The sequence below is a fragment of the Ceratotherium simum genome, chromosome 21, assembly GCF_057802395.1.
Source record: "Ceratotherium simum simum isolate JZ-2026a chromosome 21, ASM5780239v1, whole genome shotgun sequence".
NCBI classification, from domain to species: Eukaryota; Metazoa; Chordata; class Mammalia; order Perissodactyla; family Rhinocerotidae; genus Ceratotherium; species Ceratotherium simum.
The window spans coordinates 570,817-585,487 of NC_141920.1; the positions used below are offsets into that span (position 1 = coordinate 570,817).

Here is a 14,671-nt window from a genome sequence, read left to right on the forward strand (position 1 = left end):
AGCCATGCAGGCACTGACACGTCTGTCCTCCTAACGACCTCTAAGATAAGTTCTTTTATTATCCACGCTGTACGATGAGGAGGGAAGCACAGAGCAGGTGGGTAGAAGATGGCCCAAAGCCAGCAGCTAGCGAGTCTCAGATCCAGGAGGCCCACTCTTCACCTCCACCGCCCCCATCGGCTGGGAGCAGTGGTGTTCATCGCCCCAGAAGCCCAAGGAAGGGAAGGCCAGGACCCAGAGGCTCAGTGACCTCCTGGGCCAGAAGTGGAGCTGAGGACCTTGGACCCTGGCTGACGCACGAGCTGCCGGGTCATACGTCACACACAGAGACTGCCCAGCCTCCTATAAGCTATAACACGTAAATCTCATTGCACTGAACCCAACTCTAACCTAATTCCAGGTGGAAACCAAGGCTGGCCATAGCAAGAGATGTCAATCAAGTCAACAAATCTGAATTGAGCATTTGCTCGGTCAGGCTTTGTGGGACTCCCACAGTGGACCAGACACCATGTGGACCACAGGACAGATGTTAACCAGTCACGGGCTCCCTTTGTGTGCACATGGAGGTGTGTTTATACACACACCCGCCGGTCCTGCTCCAGGCTGACTCTGATCCTTAGGTTGTCCCTGTATCTCACCTTCCGGAGCCTGCCTCATCTCTCTGCAGGTTCCTGAGGTTTCCCAGAGTTTTATTCCTGGCGTTAGGACTTAATTGCTTGTGGAGTAAGCACTCCTCTTGGCATCAGTGGCTCCGTCCCTAAAACAGGAATGACACTCCATTTGTTTGACTTCTCATCCCTAAAGTGAGGTGAGATGGTCACTGCAGGAGAGACCCCACCGTCTCTGCCAGGCTCTCTTGTCGGGGGTATCAACCAGAACCCTGAGCCCAGAGGAGGAGGGAAGGCAGGACGCCCACCCACTCGCCAAGAGTGGGCATCTCATCTCCTCTGCATCTGGGGAATGGCATCATTGTCTCATCTTACACCTGAAAAATGGAGGCCCAGAGAAGTCAGAAACTTGCCCTCAGTCACACAGCAAGTGGATATCAGAGCTGGGTTATAATCAGCCTCTATCTCACTTCAAAGCCCTTGTTCTAGGCCTCACCCCTCATTTACTCTCTTCTCTGCCTCAGAATCTGCTTATTCTCTGGGATGCCCCACCATCCTTGAGAAGCTTTCACCTCAGCACAGACCTGGGCACCTGGAAGGCACCTCCCAGCCTCCACCGGCCTCTGACCGTGCAGAGCTCTCTGACCCTGCCCTGATGTTGGGGACTGTCCTCCTGTCGCGCCCACCCTGGGAAATGGGTAGTCTCCACCATCCCCCCAAGCCTGCACAAAGCCAAGCTGGGGGACATCAGTGAGCGGTGGAGGATGGGCCTCTCCTTACGGTCCTCTGCCCTGTGTCCCAGGCTGGTCTCTTCCCTCCCATCCTCCCCTCCCCTCCCGTCCCTCCACCCCTCTCCTTCTGACGGCTGCAGCCACAGCCACAGCCAGGCGCTCCCTCTCCCTCTCTCTCTCCCTTTCTCTCCCGCCCCCCACCCCGCACCGCCTCCCGCCCTCCCTCGCTCCCTCCCCTCCCAGGCACTGCAGCATTCGCCGACTGCAGCTCCAGCCGCCGCCCGCGCCTCTCCGGCCTCCGCAGCCCCCGCCGCCGCCAGCACCATGGCCAGCACCGTGTCCGGTAGGCGCCCCGGCCGCGGGGTTCCTAGGGCGGCGGGTTATCTGAGCAGAGGCTATTGTCTGGCCTCGCCTGACGCTGGGGCCGATTGCGGACTCTGTTTTCCATCTCGGACCCCGTGCCCTGCAAGGACGCGGGGCGCGGCCTGGCCGAACCAGCAAGAGCCAGGGCTCAGGGCCGCCAGGTTGGGGCGAGCCGGTGCCCCCAGGGCGGAGACTGCGGCGCCAGCCGGGCGGGCGTGGGCCACTGGGCAGGGGCCGCGCCGGGGGAGCGTTCGGGGTGGAGGCACCGTGCGCGGGGGCGCATTGACCCTTCGGGCGCCGCCGTGCCAGGCCGGGCGCGACTGCGGCAGGGTGGCTCCGAGGACCCGGGCACGGGCCCGTGCTCCTGGGTGGGCGCGCTCGCGGGGTGCGGATAGCGTCTCCTGAGGCGCCCGGCGACCGCAGACCCTGGTCGGCCGAGCCTTCTCGGGGGGGTGGGGGGGGGGAAGCGGGTGGGACCCTCTGCGGGAGCCCCGGCCCAGGGCCGGAGCGACCCATGCCCTCCCTGCGCCAATGGAGCACCCCATGGGCTGGAGGGAGCGCTGCAGGGGGACGTGGTGAGGGACCCGAGCCGGGAGCGAGCGGAGCTGCCCGCTCCCCTCGCCGCTTCGGGCTGGGGGACCATCCTCTTCGACACTGTGCCACCCGCTCTCGTTGAAAAACCTACCACCCTTTTCGTAGCGAGGTTGGGATGGGGGAGGGGCTGCTGCCGTTTCCAAGCCCTCCCAGCATGGGCCGGGGTCTGCCTGTCCCTCCCCCGCCCCCTGGCCTCCCAAGCTATAGACGCACCGCCCTCGAGGGCAGCGACCCCCCCTCCTTCCTGGCCCGCGTCATGCGCCGAGCTCGGCGGAGGGGCGGGCGCGGGGCGGGGGCGTGGGGGCGACGCGGGACAGACTGGACGCAGGGGAGCTGCCCAGCGACCGCGGACGCGAGGCCTCAGCTCGCTCACCCTCGGAATGCCCTACTCTGTCTGGCTGCCCCAGGACCGGCTTCACCTTTGCACGCGGCTCCCGGGACAGCAGGGTAGGCGGTCCTGCACCTCCACCCCGTCCCCCCTGCGACCGGGAACCGCACTCCTGCCCGCTCTTCCCTCCGCCCTGGTCGTGGCTGTCCCCTCTCCCCAGCTAACCCGATTCTCTCGGAAGCGCCCGCCTTGGCTGGAGGCGCCAGAGATCCGCCCACCCAAGTGTGCCCCGCCCTGCCCCTGCCCCTCAGGCCCTGTGGGTTCCAGGCCCCAAGTGACTTCTGCACCTGTCTGGGAGAGGACCACGTGGGTCACTGACTACACTCCTTCCACCCCGTCTGAGGGTTTTGTCCATCTGGGCTTCATCGGCCCCCCTGCCCTCTCGCTGATATCCTCAGAGATATTGGGACCAGCTTTGGGCAGAATGGGACCCTCCTGCAACTGAGGGTGGCTCTGTCCTTTCCATGGCCAGAGTGCCACCCCAGTCCCACACTGAGGCGGGGCTGTGGGTCTTTGCTCCTGTGCCTGAGCTGGGGGACGATGGGCAGCCACTGGTGGGGAGCACTTCTCAGCCTCTCTCTCTCTCACCCCCTTTAGTGAAAACCCTGGTCAGTAGGCCTCCTTCCTGTCATCCGTCTGACAGATAAGCAGACTGAGATTAGGTGGTGAAGGGACACAACCAAAGCCACATCTTCGACAGCCATCAGAGCTGGGCCCAGACCCTCCAACCTCAGCATCCCCTGACACCAGCCCTCTCTTCTTGGCCAGACTTTGGGGCACTGCTGACCCACACTTGGTCCCAGGATTCTGCCATTGGTGCCGGAAGGCAAACCATTAGCGCAGTTGGTTAGTTTTGTCCAGCACAGCCTCGCAGTCTGCCTCGCAGACGTGCCGCAGTGCCAGCCGGAGAACTGCCCCTTGGCTGAGGTCACATGGGGCTGGGCCTTTCCTGTCCATCATCAGCACAGCCCTTGATAGTGCGCAGCCAGCAGGTACACACACCCGTGCTCACCTTTGGCCTCTCCTGTCCACAAACGTGTGATAGGAGGGTGGCCTGGCCCAGAAGTGGCTACGTGAGGGTGCCAGCAATTGAGGCCAAAAGCAGTTTAAGTGAACTCAGGCTGCGGCTTCTCTACTAAGTAATCTCTGACGGGAGCAGCCGCCGCCTTCCGTGCCGCGGCGGCCTGTCTGCTTGTGCTCACCGGTGGCCGGCTTGGTCTTGGTGACTGGGGTCAAGGGTCATCGTCTGTTAGGATCTCATGGCCTCTGCAGGGTTGACCTGAGCTCTCTCCCTGTGTGGACTGAAAAGCCTTCCCGCCTCCTTTCCCGTGAGCGCCTGCTGATGGGCCATGTTCTGGGGACTTGCTGGGGAAGGCGTGGCCATCTCTCCATGTCCTCAGGTGCTCAGCTCTTCATGCACTTTTGCTGACTCTTGCTCATATTCATCTCCTTATGCAACTCCATCGAGCTGTGAGGCCTTGCACATGCTACCTGGCCGCTCAGGGCCTCAGTTTCCCCGTCTGAGTGGGGATGATAGTGACTGCATCTCCCTAGGTCTGTTCTGAGGGTCAGACGAGGTATTTCAGGAAAGGTGCTTGGCCCGGTTGCCTGGCAGGAGGCAAGTGCCCCATCAGTCCAGGCAGCACAACTGTCGTAGCTACAATTTCCAGAGTTTCCCGCCCAGAGAAAGGCCGATTCTGCTGATGATTTCTGCCATGCAGGGCTCCTGGCACTGTTGGAGATGACTCTGACTAGTGAGAGAGAGGCAACCTGGGTGCCAAGCTTGGCAACCAAGCTTGGCAACACCAAGCTTCATCTGTCTGGAAGCAGTCAGTAGCAGCCTCCAGGGCCCTCTAGGGGTGAGTGGGCATCTGTAGTCCCCCTGCTCCCACGAGGCTCCCAACAAGAAAGTGCAGTCAGATACTTGGGCTTGTGACTGGGTTCCCATCCTGGCATGCTGTGTGACTTCAGGGGGGCCACTTGCCCTCTCTGAGCCTCTTTTTCTCCTCTGTAGAAATGAGGCTGACAAGAGTATCCAAAAGGCAAATATGCATTTTTGCATATTTAACATTTAATATGAAGAGGAAGACGGAGATGAAAACAAGTAGCTCCTGGCAGAAATGTGTTTCTAACAACTCCCTGAAGTCAGTGATGCGAGGGACTGGCCCTGTGGCATAGCAGTTAAGTACATGCGCTCTGCTGCTGGCAGCCCGGGTTTGGATCCCGGGCGTGCACCAATGCACCAATGTCAGGCCATGCTGTGGCGGCATCCCACATAAAGTGGAGGAAGATGGGCACGGATGTTAGCTCAGGGCTGGTCTTCCTCAGCAAAAAGAGGAGGACTGGCATGGATGTTAGCTCAGGGCTGATCTTCCTCACAAAGAAAAAAAACAAAAGAAGAAGATGAAGTCAGTGATGTGGAGGAAGAGAAGGGTCCTGGTGAGAGGGAGAAAAGGGACAGTGGGTGAGAGGGAGAAAAGGGACAGTGTGCTCCAGGCCCTGGAGGGGCTTCCTGGCTTGAGCTCTGTCTGTGGAGAGGTGGCCTGGATGGGCCTGGGCCTCGACCTCTTGCCTCTGCAATGGGACAAGCCCTGTAAGCCCCTCCAGCTCTGAAAATACAGGAGCAACCTCCTGCCTTGTGTGCAGCTGGGCCCAGCCCTGGACTCCAGCCCCACAGGCATGCAGTGTGAGGGCTTCCCCTTGCTCACTCTCTCCGAATTTGCCAATGCCCCACCTGCCATCCAGCACCCTTCCAGCCTGCAGCCAGACCACAGAGCAGGCCTCACTCCCAAGCTCCCTCCTGGGGGTGCACCCTCCCACCTGGCTTCCTTCTGGGAAGGAAGCTCCTCATGGGCTGTCGGCTGGGAAAACCAGCCTGGGGAGCTCTGTTGATCATCAGATGCTGAGCTGGGTCCCTGTTTGCAGCCGCAGGACATAGTCCCTCACCTCCCAGTTGGACACTTGTCCCCTGGGAGCCGTGACCTCAGTCTCTAGTCCCCTCGTCTGTCTCCCCTCTCTCCTGACAGTACAGTGCTCACACCTGCCCAGGCTCCCCGTCCTGCTCCTGAATCGCTTCAGCCTCCCCCATGCTCAGGTGACGGTTAACTGGAAGGGAGCCCCCTGGCACTTGTCTGTGAACTTGTTCTTCCTCTGTAATGAATCTGCAGCCCCTTCTCTGGGGATAATTTCAGGCTAACGTCAGGGAGAAGCTTGAGCAGCTGTGAGGCCCCAGGTTCCTGGCCTGTGAGGTAAACCCATTTGGGGTTTTGATATGTGATGAGGGAGGACTACCTGTCAGGATGGGGGCTGGTGTCTGTGGCCAGGTGCTGGCAGAGGTAGACCCAGTCCCCTCTTCCTAGCCTTGCCCAGGACCCAGGCATGCCCCTCCCCACCATCCCTTCTGGGCACAGGCTGGTCTCCTCCCAGCCCCTCCAAATACCCAAATGTCTCCCGGTCTTCTGCTCCTGAAGAGCGGGCTCTGCATGGTCTTACACCTTCTAACTCCCCAGCACACACACTGGGATGGACCCCCTGCCTCCTTTTTAAAATTAACCTTTAATAACACAAGTAATACACAAATAGATTCTGCTCATGAAAAAATAAAATTAACAAATCAGGCCAAATCCCTTTGAGGCCCATTCCCACCTGTCCCTCCCTCCCAGCCTCCTGAAGCTAATGATCAAGTCATGTCTTTGCCCTGCTGCCCCTCCAAGGCCCCAAAGACTCTCCCTGCTGCTCACCAGGATCCCTTTGTGCTCCTTTTACAGCCTCTTGGGCTTCCTCCAGAAGAGTCTGGGTCATCAGGACATTCAGGTCAAATAACATCATTCTCTGTGCTGGCCATGGGAGGACCTGCTCACACAGCTCTTCCCTCAGACCAGGGCCTGATCATTTCTGTCCTGTGTCCTCTTTCTACACCAACACTTTCCCCAATTTCACGTGAACTCAGTTTTAGAACATTATCTTGTGCAAAACTTGATCAGAAAGTTTCTTGTCGGGGCTGGCCCTGTGGCATAGCGGTTAAGTGCGTGCGCTCCGCTGCTGGTGGCCCGGGTTCGGATCCCAGGCGCGTACTGATGCACCGCTTGTCAGGCCATGCGGTGGCGGTGTCCCATATAAAGTGGAGGAAGATGGGCACAGATGTTAGCCCAGGGCCAGTATTCCTCAGCAAAAAGAGGAGGATTGGCATGGATGTTAGCTCAGGGCTGATCCTCCTCACAAAAGAAAAAAAAAAAAAAAAAGAAAGTTTCTTGTCTGCCCCTTAGAAGAATGCTGTAGGTAACTGTCACACCTCCTCTTTCATGGAAGCCAGATTCTCTCTCCCTGGAGACCTATTCCAGCTTCTCTAGCCAAGGAGGCGCCTGCACGGGTCTCCGAGCCTCCTAGTCTCTGAGACCTACTGGAGTGGTGGAAAAAAGACCACCTGGGATTGTGCTTGAGGAGCTAGGGGCAAGTCACCCCAGCCACCTGGGCCCAGTGTCATCCCGGTTGAGCGGGGGCGACAGTATTGGGCTTGCAGGATTGTTGAGCACTAGTGAGACACTAGACCAACAGGTCTACTTTGGGGCCTGGCTTGCCATAAACAGACCACACATAGCTCAGTTATTTCCCATCTGAGAGCAGGCATCTTCCCCTCCCCTGACAGGGCTCAGGGCCTCAGCAGCCAGGCTTATCTCCTTTTCTGGTTGGGCAGTGGGGACACTGGCTCTGCAAGGCTAGAGGGAGCGCTGTGGTGCTGAATGGACAGCTCCCTTCCCTTTTGTCCTAGAAGGGCAGTGAGTGTGTGTCTGGTGAGGGCTTGGTTTCATTCGAGGTGACCACACTACTGTCAGGGTAAATGGGGGTTGGGGGGGAGACCAGAGGGTCTGAGGGCTTCATCCAAGTGTACAGGCCAAGAAGGTGCTGCCCACAGAAGCTCCACGTCTGTGCTGGCCCAGTCGTGAGTGTAGGGGCTAATCTCGTCTACCCAAGCAGGAGAGCGTCCCTGAGAGGGAAAGGGAGGAAGGAGGGAAGGAGAAGTTCATGGACGGGCAGAGGGAGGTGAGAGTCGGGAAGATATACAGTGACAAAGAATCACAGAGACAAAGAAAGATACGAAGAGAGACAGTGACAGAGAGCCAGCAAGACAGAAGGATGAACAGAGACACAGACAGAAAGAGGCAATGAGAGAGACACAGAAGGAACAAAAAACAGAGACACAAGACAAGATGCAATTCAGGAGAGTGAGAGATACAGACATGCCAACAGAGAAAAGGAGGGGGAGGGAGGCAGACAGAGAGACACAGAGGGAGAGACAGGAGCAGAGAGAGCAATGCGGGAAGACCCACGGGGAGGCATGCCCAGGGAAAGACAGAGTCAACGTCTGGAAGGGAGGAGAGGGAGAGAAGAGGCGTGGACTCAGAGACAGGGGAACACAAAAGGGGGCGAGGTAAACAGGCTCCAGAGGGACATGTCAGAGGGAGCCATGGGGAGGAAAGGTGGGCCACAGGCAGGCTGCCGGGGCAGCTGGGTGGTGGGTCGGGAGGTGGTGGTCGCACCTGCTCATTCTGGCCTCACGCCCACAGCCTACAAGGAGAAGATGAAGGAGCTGTCGGTGCTGTCACTTATCTGCTCCTGCTTCTACTCACAGCCGCACCCCAACACCATCTACCAGTACGAGGGTGAGTCTGCCCTGGGCTCCTGCCCACTCCTGTCTGGCCAGTGCATGCCCCCGACCTTACCTTGCTCCCCCCTCCCGTGGCCTCTCCAAATCACCCAGCTTGGCTGGCTTCTGGAGAGAGGGCCTCTGGGGGCTCAGGCCTGGGACGCCCACATGAACAGCTGCAGCCCTTCCTGCAGCCCTTGATTTGTGTCTGTGCTGGGAACATGTCCCCTCAGCCCACCCTCTCCTTAAGCCCCCATCTGGTCCTGTCCTGCAGACATGGAGGTGAAGCAGCTGGACAAAAGGGCCTCTGGTCAGAGCTTTGAGGTCATCCTCAAGTCCCCTTCTGACCTGTCCCCGGAAAGCCCTGTGCTCTCCTCTCCCCCCAAGAGGAAGGACACCTCCCTGGAAGAGCTGCAGAAGCGGCTGGAGGCAGCTGAGGAGCGGAGGAAGGTAAGGACCACGCCCCCTGCTCTGGGTCCTGAGGAAGGTAGCCAGGAGGCCTTGCTGACCATGGACAGGGTCCCCAAGGTGCAGGGTGCTCCAAGTCCCTGCTTGGTCGTCGGCCCGGGGTGGAGAGAATCTCATTGTTCTGTAGACCTCCTCCTGAGAGGTCAGAATGGGACAGGGAGGAGGAAGGATCCCCAGCAGCAGCCAGCTGAAGGGAGACAGGAACCAGACACTGTTGGGGGGGTGCCCTTGGCCATGGCCAGCAGGGGGTCAGGTGGTGGCCCCAGGAGGGGGCCCTGGGACATGAGGCTGGGCTGGCATCCTTTTCCTGGGCAGAGGAGTGAGAAGGAAGGGTCTCCCATGTGCTGGGGGCTGTGAGTGGGGACCTGCTGGGAGCTCAAGGGGCCCCTGGGAGAAGTGGGCACAGGCCCCAGCCCCCTCTTGCCCCTTCGCTTCACACCAGCCCCACTGAGACTGAAACACACACAGGATGTGCTCTCAGGAGTGATGTCCTGATGCCCAAGCCTATTGGGCAGGGCAGTGGCTTGTCCTCCTTACAGCAGGTCCCGCTGAGACCTGGGGACCCCGGCTTCGCAGGGTTAACCAGTAGTAACCGACACATAGGTGGAGCCAGCAACCTTTGAAGGAGGCTGAGGGCGGCTACTCACCCGTGGGGCGCTCCAACTCATCCCTTCCCCAGCGGCCCTGGGGACCCTTCCGCCGCCCGAAGCGCCTTAGGGAGCCAGAACCCGGTGTGTATCGAGCACCGCCTTGTGCTCAGCGGGCAGGCGTTTGGGGGAGAGACGGGCAGGGCTCAGCGACAGCCCGCAGATTGGAATTTCCTCTGCCCCTCCAACATTCCCGGAGTGCACCACTTTGGAGCGGTTTCGGGGCGGCAGCCGAGCGGGGCGAGCCTGCCTTGCCGCGTGGGCGCCCTCAGCCCAGTGGGGCGGGGGTGGCCTGCGGGCCGAGGATGGACGAAAGGGCGAGCAGCTTCCAGTTTGCCTTGGGCCAGGGGTCTCCCAGCCCGCGGAACTTGTAGCGCTAACGCCCGGGGGGGTCCCGAGCAAATCGGGCAGGGCGCGGGCTGCGCGGGCCCGGGCCGCCACCCCCGCGCCCACCTGCCCGCCGCCCGCGTAGACGCAGGAGGCGCAGGTGCTGAAGCAGCTGGCAGAGCGGCGCGAGCACGAGCGCGAGGTGCTGCACAAGGCGCTGGAAGAGAACAACAACTTCAGCCGCCTGGCGGAGGAGAAGCTCAACTACAAGATGGAGCTCAGCAAGGAGATCCGCGAGGCGCACCTGGCGGCGCTGCGCGAGCGGCTGCGGGAGAAGGTGCGCGGGGGCGGGGCCTGGGCGGGGCGGGGCTCGGCCTTGTGGGTGGAGCTGGGGCCTGGGCGGAGCTAGGGGCGGGGCGGAGCGGAGCTCGGGGGGAAGGGCGGGGCCTTGTGGGGTGGAGCTCGGGCGGGGCGGGGCCTGCGTGGGGGCGGGGCCTGCGTGGGGGCGGGGCCTGCGTGGGGGCGGGGCCTGCGTGGGGGCGGGGCCCGGGACCTCCGGCGCCGGGCTGCGGGCAGCAGGCGGGGCTCGCCCAGCCTTTACTGGGCGGCTCCAGCAGTGCGCGAACGAAGGCCGACGTCCGGTCCTGGTGGGACACGGTCAATATCCGCAGTGCTAAGTGGATAGTTGTTGCTTGTGAAGTGCTCTGAGGGAAGCGCATCCCGGGTATGAGCTAGAAGAGGGGAGGAGCTGCTTTAGGTTAGGGGCCAGGGAAGCGCCCCCAGGAGCCCCTTCCTTTGGCCGGTCCCTGCCCGAGGCACCATCAGCGCTCCTGCAGCCCGGTCCTCCCACGACTCCCTGTCCTGTTTGGGGCCAGGCCAGGGTGAGGCGAGCCTCTGGGAGTGGCCTCCGCTTCCACCCAGGTGGGACGAGATTAGTGCCGGGGGAGGGGGAGCGGCGGGGCGGGGGCCGGGGCCTGCACACCCGGGAAGTTCCCTGAGTCACAACTCTCCGGTTTGGGTACAACCCCAGGCACACTGAGGGCCAGCCCCCACCCTCCGGCCACACGGTGTCACGTTGTGACACGGGCCTCGCCTGCTCTCTGTTGCTCCTCAGTCCTGGTCGCTAAGGTGTGCTCATTGGTTGCATCTCCCGCTCCTGGGGCCGAGCCACTAGGGAGGAAACGATACTAAGGGCCCCAGACCCTAGTAGGGTCCTGGGGAGTGGGGGAGAGTAGGGCCCGCCCACCGCCCAGTGCCCACGGCCCAGTGCCCACCGCCGGCTGTCCTCGCAGGAGCTGCACGCGGCCGAGGTGCGCAAGAACAAGGAACAGCGAGAGGAGATGTCCGGCTAGGGACTTTGGACACCAGCGCCTGGATCCTGAGATGAGACAAGAACACATTCGGTTTTAGTTTTGTTTTGTTCAGCTTTGTCTAGACGCGACTTTTGTTCCTGCTCCCTCCCTTTCCTCCTGCACTCCAGCTTCATGCTTCTCTTTCTGCACTCTGAGCTGTCCAGTCCTTGTGGCCAGTAGGTGACCACGGGCTCTCCCTGGAGGAGCCACCAGGGCATGGCACATGGTCCCTCAGTTCAGGCACCAGGCCAGGCAGTGGTGGGGTCCCCTCTTGGCGGCCTGCTTGGCAATGTGGTGGTGACCTCAATAAATCCAGTGATGGTGGCAGGAACATGTGAGTCCTAATGCTGGGTTGTCCTCTGAAGCAACACCACCTGCGTGTTCTCCTGTGCAAGAGGGCTTGGCACACGGGAGAGGGCAGAGGAAGAAAGAGTTGGATGGAGAAGAACCTCTGTGCAGTATGGGGCCAGGTCACCCTGTCATTGTAGCTGGCCTTGGGAGCTGTGTGTGCAGTGGAGCTTTTTTGGAATTGGTGGGTGGGGCTGCAGCACCCTTTAATGTGGTTGCACAGGGGTCCTCTGAGACCACCTGGCCTGTGGTGGACACCCTGGGCTGTCCTGGGAGCCTGCAGTCGTTGCCCGTGGCTGGAGTGGGGGTAGGGTAGGATGTGGCCTGGCTTGAGTCTTCAGGGAAGTGGGCATTCTGCGCCAGGGACCCGTGAGTAGGCTGCCGAGGTCTAGAGGGTTGTGGGCAGTGTGACATCTCCGGCTAGCCCCACCCACTCAGAAGTGCCCTCCTCCCAAGAGCCTCGGGCCAGCACCTGGGGAAAACCCGCTTCCACCATCCGCCATGCCCCCCACTGCGTCCTTGGAGGACCCTGTCCTTCAAGTCCTTTGAGTCTTGGCCCCTTCCTGTGCCCTCTGCTCTGGTAGAAAGATGCTCCCACAATGCTCCTGGCTGTGGTGCTTTCAGGGTCACCTCCAGACAGGTGTGGCCAGGTGTGAGTGAGTGGCAGCCACAAGTGCCCCTCAGGAAGCCCCAAGCAGACAGCAGGAGGGGCAGAGGACCAGCTGCCTGCAGATTCGGGGGGGGATGCAGGGGACAGGGTTCCCAAGACACCTCCCTGCCTGGTGCATCCTTGGCATTCCTGGCCGGTGGCCCCTCTGGCTGGCCTGCAGGTTGGAGGCCTGGCTCTAGGCCTCACCTGCCAGGACCCTCCTGGACTCAGTTCCTTCCCCTCCCTCAGCCTGGATCTCCAGATCCCCCAGCGCTGGCCTTTGAGGACTAACACCTGCCTGGATGTGGCAGGTGTCTGATCTTTGTGCCACTGCAGCATCCTCCCCTTCTCCATGGCAGCCCCACCCCACAGCTGGGTACTGGGGGCAGGGTCCCTGCTGACCATCCTCTTGGTGGAAAGCATGAGGGAACGAAGTACAAGGACCCAGAGCCAGCGCCTCAGAAACCAGGTGGTTGCAGCCCCCAGTGCCCTCGGCTTCCATCCTACAGAAACCTACAGGGGGTACTGCTGGTGGTCTCCCCGGGCCAACCCAGAGAGAACAGGTGGCCCGTGGTTGCTGATCCCCTGCAGTGGGCTAAGGGGAAGTAGGGACCCATGCCCCCTCCCCGTCCCCACCGAGCTAGCCTCCGAGGGAGCCGACGAGCCAGGACTGGAACCCAGCGGTGCTCACTGCAGCTTTGTGGGACTCAGAAAGGGAAGCGGAAAGGGAACCGAGGGTTGGACTTCTTTAGTGGCTGCAGCTCTCTTGTAGTGGAAGCCTAGTGTAATATGCACCCATCTCATCCACGTAGTGAAAGTGAACTGAAAAATTAAACCAACTGAAAGATTAAAGAAAAAAAACCTGTGTTTAAGAAATGGCTGAACTGTCCCCATATGTGTCCTGCACCCGTGGGGTTGGATGGGGCTTTGAGGCCCCTGCCTGTGTGTGTGTGAGTGCTGCTTCTAACTGCACTGAAGCGTGTTTATCACTATAATTATGAATAGTTCTTTTTTGTTGTTGCTGAGGAAGATTCGCCCTGAGCTAACATCTGTGGCCGATCTTCCTCTATTTTGTATGTGAGCTGCTGCCACGGCATGGCCACTGATGGACGAGTGGCATAGGTCTGTGCCTGGGAACTGAGCCTGGGCCGCCAAAGCAGAGAACACCAAACTTACCCACTAGGCCACTGGGGCTGGCGCCCAATGAAGATGGTGATTTTAAAAAGTGAGCGTTTAATCAACACACAAGCCCACTTTCCCCTCTAGAGACCCAGGAGGCAGTGGGGGTTGGAGGGAGCAGGCGGACCCATGGCTGTGGGTGAGGCTGAGCCTTCCTGCTGGCCGGGCTCTTGGCTGCAGGCTGCAGCTTGGAGGAAAGATGGAGTCTGAGGTCTGAGCCTTGCTCTTCTCACCGCAGCCTCGGGGCTGTGGGTCTTGCTCGGATGTGGGGGGTCCTAGGCTCCCAGGGGTGTGCCCCACAGCTCTGAGGACCCCATCAGGCATCTGATTGTTTGCAGACACAGATCTGGCCTGGAGACAGGGACCTGGAGTGGAAGGAAGCAGGCGTCCTGACTCAGGTTGGTGGACGTGCCTGTCCCACGGGACCACGCAGCCCCTGGGTGCCCAGCAGGGCTCCTCTGCTGGGGAGGAGGCATGTTTGGTAGATGTCCACGCTGCCCATGCTCAGGCCCATACACGGGCCTCAGGTCCAGGCCCTGGAGAGGTGCCTGCTCCCCAGGACCAGGGAGACCCGCTCCCCTCCCCTGTGCTCACTGCCCTCCTCTGGGGCAGTCCTAGCTACTTCCTCAGGCTCCAAGGAGCTCTTGCCATCTCCCCTCCCTCTCCTGTGCAGGGAGAGGTGGGAAAGTCAGAGTCCAGGACACACAACTGCCAAAGAGACAGAGACGTCAGAAACCTGCAGGAGTGAAAAGCAAGGCAGGGAGAAAGGAAATGTGGTGAAAATGCTTTTATGAGGCATGGCCGTATTCCGAGTACACAGACACACGCACACCACATGGGAGCACATAGCCCTGCATTCTCGAAGACCGTGCTGACCTTAGGGGCCCTGGCAAGGCACCGAGGGGCAGACGGCAACAGTCACCACCTGGGGTCTCGGACAGTGGGCAAGGATGGGGAATCCTTCACAGACTGATCACACTTTTCCCTAACAAAGCAAAGCAAAGCAAAGGTGGGCTCCTTCTGGGAAGCCAGTCAGAGCTGCATTAGCTATCTATTTCAGGGGAAAAAATCGCCCCAAGCAGTGGCTTAAAACAACAAACATTCAGGAATTCAGGGCTCCGTGGTTTTGGGTCAGGACATCAGCTGAGGCTCTGGTCATCTGAAGGCTGGACTGGGGCTGGAGGATCCACTTCCAAGTTGGCTCGCTCACATGGCTGTTGGTGGGAGGCCTCAGCTCCTCATCACGTGGACCCTCCTCAGGGCTGCTTGAGCGTCCTCACTGACGTGGTGATGGCCCCCCAGCGTGACTGTCCAAGAGGGGAAGGAGGAAGCTGATGAGCTAATCTGGGGAGGCACCCACATTCTATTTGTCA

At 60.5% G+C, this 14,671-nt stretch overlaps 1 protein-coding gene across 1 annotated transcript; it reads left to right on the forward strand.

The window, feature by feature from the left end:
- Positions 1–8,253: 8,253 nt before the first annotated feature.
- Positions 8,254–11,449, forward strand: STMN3 (stathmin 3). Its single transcript, XM_004430187.2, has 4 exons — positions 8,254–8,344; positions 8,603–8,778; positions 9,916–10,107; positions 11,063–11,449. The coding sequence occupies exons 1-4, from the start codon at positions 8,263–8,265 to the stop codon at positions 11,120–11,122; spliced, it is 510 nt and encodes a 169-aa protein (XP_004430244.2). The 5' UTR covers positions 8,254–8,262; the 3' UTR covers positions 11,123–11,449.
- Positions 11,450–14,671: the final 3,222 nt, after the last annotated feature.

What these genes read in the sequence shown, in the direction of transcription:
- STMN3 (XM_004430187.2), top strand. Translation starts at nt 8,263, where the DNA reads ATGAAGGAGCTGTCGGTGCTGTCACTTATCTGCTCCTGCTTCTACTCA. An exon ending in CAGCTGAGGAGCGGAGGAAG is followed by an intron (nt 8,779 to 9,915) that starts GTAAGGACCACG and finishes CCGCCCGCGTAG; the next exon opens with ACGCAGGAGGCGCAGGTGCT. An exon ending in GCGAGCGGCTGCGGGAGAAG is followed by an intron (nt 10,108 to 11,062) that starts GTGCGCGGGGGC and finishes CTGTCCTCGCAG; the next exon opens with GAGCTGCACGCGGCCGAGGT.